At 39.1% G+C, this 7,345-nt stretch overlaps 1 protein-coding gene across 9 annotated transcripts in view; it reads left to right on the forward strand.

The window, feature by feature from the left end:
* PAM (peptidylglycine alpha-amidating monooxygenase) overlaps positions 1–7,345 on the forward strand; it is a 263,686-nt gene that overhangs the window by 253,900 nt on the left and 2,441 nt on the right. For 3 of the 9 annotated variants that reach the window (XM_019532420.1, XM_019532419.1, XM_019532425.1), the window contains 2 exons: positions 2,280–2,363; positions 5,041–5,244. In XM_019532420.1, the coding sequence (XP_019387965.1) occupies positions 2,280–2,363; positions 5,041–5,244 (288 nt within the window). Of the gene's footprint in view, positions 1–33; positions 1,561–2,279; positions 2,364–5,040; positions 5,245–7,345 lie in introns of those variants that run through there. The other 6 variants (XM_019532424.1, XM_019532422.1, XM_019532426.1 and 3 more) reach the window with 4 other exon arrangements.

Raw genomic sequence — 7,345 nt, forward strand, 5'->3', positions numbered from 1 at the left:
AATTAGTCTCCCTTTGGTTGTCATTTCCTACAGCGCAGAGTTACAATGAGCTGGCAGGGGGAAGGGATAGAAGGTGGCCTGTGCTCAGCTTTATCTGGTAGACTCAGCTCCATGAGAGAGGAAACACTTGAGTTTCAGTGACAAGTGTGTCCTGGAGATTGAAATGAAGGTTCACCCAGGGGACTATTCTACATGACCCTCTGGTAGCCACCAATTAGTATCTATGTCCATTCCATTAGATGCAGAAATAATTATGGTATACAGGTGTCCTAGTTACCTAGTGAAAAAGTTAGACATTCAAAATGGCTGTTATTTTCATTTTCTTATTTTGTAGGAGTCGTATTGGCAGTCTGGGTATATACTGTAAGGTATAAAAAACTCAATTTGATCAAAGTTGTTCTCCCAGATTTACTTTTTCCTTTTCCAAAAGATCAGTGAAAATAAGGATAAAGTGAGAGAAAAGAATCAGAAGAATATAGGGATTTTAATATAGACAGATAAGGAGAAGTGTACAGCACAAGGTTGAAAGAGGTAGCATAATTTAACATAGATGAAAAGGACTTATTTTAAAACATTATAATACTCTATTCTACAAGTCTCTAATACAAAAGAGGAAATGATATTTCCCTTGCAGAAAAAAGCACATGGTTATTGAGTGATCCTAGTGGATTGTAGCTACAGTGTTCTTATTTATTTTTGTTCAGTTGAATTCAGAGCAACTGCCCTTGGCTTCAGTCACGTAGACATATATGGAAGTAAGCCAAAAGATCAGAAACTTAAATATAATCTTAAAATAAAGTACGTTGCTCATATAAGATATTCCAGTTCTTGCTACCAAAATCACCACAATATCAAACAGTTTTTCCCAAAGCTTTCAAGGGGAGAAAAAGGGACTTAATATCATTTGCGCATAACTACTTTGGGCTCTTGCAGACCATTCTAGGAAACACATTATGGTGCAGAGAATCCTTTAGGAAAACTCCTTTCTGTTTATCATCACTGTTCACTGAAACAAGACTATCTAGATTAGAATAAGACAACAGCATCTTATGGTTACTAAAGGAGTCTTCAAAATAATTACCTGCTAGAGTATTTAGGACCACATATGTGAAAACAGACAATATAAGCTCCACCTGAAAGTGAACAGTATCCAGTGTTGTGATGCACTTTGTGTCATTCTTTGCATAATAAATGGACAGATGTGTTTTGCATTAGCTACTTGCTCCTGTTAAAGGTATCAGAGGGGAGGATACAGCTGCTATTACGATAGTCAAGTGAAGACAATGTATTGCTACCAGCATCAGAAGGATTATGCTAAGATGGCAGATAGAAGACAGTGCTGTTGGCCATAACTACTGTCTGAGTAACCAAAGAACTAACAAAATCCCACAGTTCTTTGCTGTCATGTCACACTTAAAACGTGAAGGCCCAGTGGTTAAAGAAACGTGAAGAAAACATTCCACAAAACACATTGTAATGTCATAAATGTCACTGCATAGAATATTGCAGTGTGTGTATATGTTCATACTATGACATGCTATTAAATTTGATATAATTTCAGGTGTGATTTTTAGCAGAGCTGTTTTTCACAAAATACTGAAAACCTCACAGGCTGCTGTAATTTGTTTTGAAGTTAAAAGTTTTTACTAATTTAAAACGTGGCATACAAATATTCTTGCAAAACTTTGAGCATGAACAAGATGCAAGTTCTTTAGGACCCTTTGCAAAATAGATGCAGTCCTAGAATCTTAGGATAAAAGCACCTAAGTGGCTAGGAAGCTTATAGTCTCTTGTTTTTTACTGGGACTTCAGCACCTTTGAAAATGAATGGTGTAGGGCACTGTACGGATTTTACAGGAAAGAAGCAACTAAAAAAACAGTAAGCTTTTTCAGGGTGTCACTGTTGTCTGCACAGGGCATAGTGTGAATTAAAAACAAGCAGGAATCTTATCAGGGGATAAGGCACAATGCCGCATTTATTGGAACATAAAACAAAACATGAAACGTGAAAAGAATAAAGAACAGTAAGGTTATCTGCTTCACTCATTCCCATACATACTCACTCATTCATTCATACAAAAGAAACAAGCACACATACAGATAGTTAGACAGTCCTGCAAAGGTTAAGGTGTTACCGAGTTCTAAAGTCACTCGGGTCAGTCTGGTGGCCGGCTGGACTGACCACAAGGGATGGAGTCAGGTCTTGTTGGACGTGCCCAAAACTCCTTCTTGCAGGTGGAAAAGACCCAAAGCCTTGTCTTTGTGTTTATTCTTTATAGTGATAGCTGTCCATACAAGCGTATGGATTCCACTGAGTCAGACGCAAAGGCCATCCTCCTTGTCCTGTTGGCAGGCTGGGATTGGTAGGACATGATCTTCTGGCTTTGCAGTCTTCAGGGGAGGTCATTGCTTGCAGTCTTCAGCCATCAGGGTAAAGGCATGATTTAGTATTTGGTAATCCTTAACTGCTGACTCGACATCACTGCAACCTCTAACCATTAAACCACAAAAGGCTATTTTCACCTGCTGCAAGAGGACTGTCTTTCTTCGCATGGTCACATACATACATCATTCATTCTTACATTACCTCTTCTTAAACATACCACAGACCTTACATAAGCATTTTCCTTATATCAGATTTAAGTTCTAAAATCATGACACCAATAAGTCAACTGTATCTAAAATTATGAGACCAATAGGTCAAATATATTTATGCTAATAGGACTAGGAAATTTAAAATAGATGGTTAATTCCAGAACAATAATGATTGATTAAAATATTATAAAAAGTAAATCATAACAAGATTAACTTTATCTTAATAGCTAAATATTTCATTATATAAAAATAACAATATAAGCAATCAAAGCAATTATAGTTACTGCAAGACTACATTACAAAATTCAGAATTTTAAGAGAATTGAGTCTATTAGTTAAACTTAAGCAGAAATGAGTTCCAGAAATATTTTTTTTACCGTATTTTCACTCTGTTCCCTGTAACAGACACTTCCACCAACTCTCCTCTCATCTTGTTCCTGTGGGCTCTTTCTTTGTGTGTTTACTGGACTCTAACTGATGGCATGTAGCATGACTTACCACATGTAGACTTCGCTGTCAATGTTTCTTGGCCAAACTGGAGCATGAAGAGAGAAAGGAATTACTGATTCTATAAAATTTTGAATCCCCTATCCTTGAAGTTCTGGTTTGTCTTCTACAGGGATATCTTTCTGAAAAATTACATAAATACCAATCCAAATGAAAACAAAATGTATTAGGAATAAGAAAAGAATGGAACTAATAAAATATATTTTTCAAGTATCATGATTACTCCGGTGCTAAGCTGGAAACTAGAAATCAGTCCACTGGTCAAAATGGCTGCTGCACTGCCTTCCCCAAACCCAGCACTCTGGGTACCTATACACATGCATTAAGGCTGCTCTGACACACTGGAGCACACTTGATTAATTGAGTCTGCTGCAGCATGGCAATAACCACATTCCAGCAGACTCCAGCGTCACGTGTATCAGCGTTCCCGCACTGAAAAATGGCAGCAGGGGCACTTTAACTAAAGCTTGTTCGGTGACCTTTAATTAAAGCACCCCATTTTTCAGCACGGGGACTCTGATACACATGATGCTCCAGACACTTCTGTTAGGGTTCCCCCCACCCCCCGCATCACAGAGCATATGTATAAATGCCCTCTAAATCCAAGTGAGCGTGCCATAGACAGTTGGCCGTGAACTTGACAAGGGATACCTGCTTAGAAATAAAATCGCAATGGCTGCAGACGTTTTTTGTGTGTTTGGAGGTGTGGCCTGTGCAAAATAAAGGCCTGTCTTTATTGTTCTGTTACCTTGAGGTATAATAAAATATTATCCTGACTTCTGCCATGTGTTTGCAGGCATATTTATCTCTATCTCAAGTTCTTTAAAACAAGCTAGCTATCTTGTCACAAGGTGCTGGTTGAATTTCGAGTGTTTCTGATACTAGTGCTGCCAATTAATCCTGTGGGGACTCCTGATAATCCAGTCACCTGATTATTGTTTAGTCTCTTGCGGTAGGCTAAATCAAGAGGAGTTGGTTCAAGCGTAGGAGACTTAACCAAACATTAGAATGAAAATAAATCCCAATAGGTTCTAGTTGCTCACTTCAGAGTGGAGTGGAATATTTCATGCTAGCACCTTGTAGTCCTTGGCTGCCTTATTTCCACATTAAACATGAAGGGATAGCATAGTAATTTTATTAAACTCATCAGACTTGACTTGATGGCATATGCTTGCTTTAAAGTACTGTGTATGTGTAGTGCTTTACTGGAGTTAATCCAGAACATTACCAGTTTTATAAACTTTATAACTAAAATCCCTTGTTTTTGAAACGGTATTGTTATACGTAGGATTTTGGGACATGCCCTTTCTTGTTAACTACAATCTGCCAGTAATTTTACCCATCTCCTTTTGTTTCATGTATTTCTGTGGTTGTACAAGAAAATGGAAATGAGCGTATGGGATCACTTCATGTGGTGATTATACCAATGCAAAACACAGCACATGCAGTACAAGTAAAGTGTATCTTAAAAGGTGTGAGCACCCCCTGACCAGACTAAAACAAAATCCATCCATATTCAGAGTTGTTGTTTTTTTTCAAATTCATCACATTTCTTGGAGAGGAGTGATAACAAGAAAAGAAAGGTTGTAACTGAGAAATTACTGTTCTAAGAGTGGAATTCTGTAGGATTCTACCTGTATTCAAATACTAGAATTATTTAGGAGAAAGTCTCCCTTGGTGGTTGTCCTGTCTCCATTCCCTGTCCTCCAAGCATTATGGAAATGGAGAGAGGATTCCTCTTGTACCATCAGCCCTCTGCATGGCTCCATAGATGGCACAAGCAAAAATAAGAACTGTTGTGTGAGTATCATCTTATACTTTTAAGGTTGCTTGTTACTGGAAACTTCAGGTGCAGTAGCATACTGTATTCAACAATAACATTATCTATGTTATTTGAATGTTTAGATAACGAATGATGATTCTTTTCTTTTCTTAAAGAAGCAGAGACAATTGTAGAAGCCAGATTGAAAAACAACCCTGTATCATCAGATGCTCTGAAGAAGCAGGAAAAACAACATTTGGTCCAACAGGCTAACACTGGAGTTTCCTTTGTTCTCATTACAACTCTTCTAATTATTCCTATTGTTGTTTTGTTGGCAATAGCGGTATTTATTTGGTGGAGGAAGACAATGGTGTATGGAGGTAACTATGCATCATTTTTAAATTCCAGATCAGGATTTTCATATTCAAATAAATCATTAAAGAACAAGGAACAAAAGTACGCAGAGAGGCTACATTTAACCACCTGTACAGATATCAAGATACTGCATCCAATCTAATTCTGGCATGCACAAGTGAATGCATCTTTAACTGCTTTTATTTTATCTATCCGACCCATAAATCATCCTTGTAATTGCAGTCTGAATAAAACCTTGGTTCTGAAAGCCCAGACATATAATTCCACCATTTTATTATTTTGTTTTAGTTGCGTCCTTTATTTTAAAATTCAATGCAGAGCTTGCTTTTCACCGTGGGAGTTTTTTAGAATCTTTTGTTCTTCAGAATAAGTGTTATTTTTTAAGTAAGCGACAGATAAAGGTATATGCAAAATGCAAGCAGTTAAATGGCTGAGGGAATATAAATTCCTGTTCATCTTGAGTATATTTTGTATCAAGAATTATGTGCCGTCCTCCCTTGGGAAACCAGCTGTGACATCTTTAATGAGGAGTTATAACACTAACAATGTGAAGTTTTCCCTCAGTTCATATTGTGTTTGTCTATCATAATATGGTCTTTCTTTGAAACTATTACAATGCTGTGCCAGTTAAATGTTCCTTCCATAGGTTATTTGTATGATATATACCTTTGCCAAGTTTTCATTAAAAGTACATGGAATAAAATGTACAGGGACCATGCATCTCAAAGTTCCTCCAGTATTATAAGCTAAGAAAGTAATGTGAAATAATAGAATATAGTTTGAGCAATCTAATAGTTCTTTGCAATTGACCTATGAATTTTGTGTGAAGAGTAGAAAGTGTAGCTGTCATCATGGCCCTTTTATATGTTGAGACCTGGGAGATGCAAGGGGCTTTTTTGTGGTTTGTTATAACAATCCCCAGAAGGCCAAGGCATCATAGAAAGCACCAGAGGCATAACAGTGCAGCTGGGTGCCTGGAGCAGCTGCAAGATGAAGGGTCAGCAGCAACTTTTGGCTGCCATCGTGCTTCTAAATATGGCAGCATGGTTGTAGCAGCAGTGGGGTTTTTCTGTGGTCCACCCCTCCTATAAGCGAGCACCCATGGCAGCTGCCCCAGTTACCTCACTCTAGAGTTATGCTGCTGGAAAATGATATAAGACCTCTTGGATCATTCCAGCGATCTCCCTGCATCTACTGCCTGTTAATCCTTCTAGTGCTTTTTTTAGAAAACTAATTTTTGGAAACACATGGAGAAAACTGAACTTTTGAATTTTTGCCACTGGTAAAAAGAAAGCAACTTGGTTCTATGCTGTTGAATTGAGTTCAAACTGAGTTCTAAGTTTTATGCTGATTTGAGAACACACACACATGCAATATACGTGTGTGTGTGAGAGAGAGAGAGAGAGATACAATGGAGAGTTTAGCCCTGGGATTGCTGCTTTTTTTTCAGGTTTGGGATTGCAAAGTCAAGTCTTTTTTTTTGTTTTGTTTTTTTGGTAGCTCAGGAAATTTTTAGATAAGAGAGGTATTTACTAGGCCTGTGCAAAGCAGCTAGTATTCGCTTTGGATTCAGATTCAACCAATTCGGGAGACAGTGATTCTATTTGGTGATTCGGATCACTGTCCTGAATCATCAATTTGGCCAAATCTGATTCAGAGATTCAGCCGCCACCAATTGGACAGATCTCCAAATCAGACAGGCCCCATTCCCTGCCCACCCTTCCAGCCCCATCAATGACTGCCCCGCCCGACCCCTGTGTCCCAGCTCTTAAAAAAAAATTTTAAAAAAGGCCCTGCACTCACTGGCTGCTCCCGGGGGTGGAGGAGCAATCCGTGCTGACCCCCACTGCCCTGTGCTACATGGGGGGCTCTGCCATGAGCCACCAGAATCCCTGACAGCCGCTGCAGCAGCTAGTGAGTGCTGGGCTTTTTTTTTTTTTTAAAGAACCAGGAGCTGGGGCCAGGCGGGGCAGCCATTGACATGGCTGGGAGAGCAGGCGGGGGATAGACGCTTGTAGCAGAGCCCCCCATACAGCGCAGGGCAGTGGGGGGCAGCAGAGATCACCTCCCCTGCCTGGCAGCAGCCAGTGAGTGCGGGGCTTTTTT

Source organism: Crocodylus porosus, unplaced genomic scaffold (assembly GCF_001723895.1).
Source record: "Crocodylus porosus isolate Cpor-Errol unplaced genomic scaffold, CroPor_comp1, whole genome shotgun sequence".
NCBI classification, from domain to species: domain Eukaryota; kingdom Metazoa; phylum Chordata; order Crocodylia; family Crocodylidae; genus Crocodylus; species Crocodylus porosus.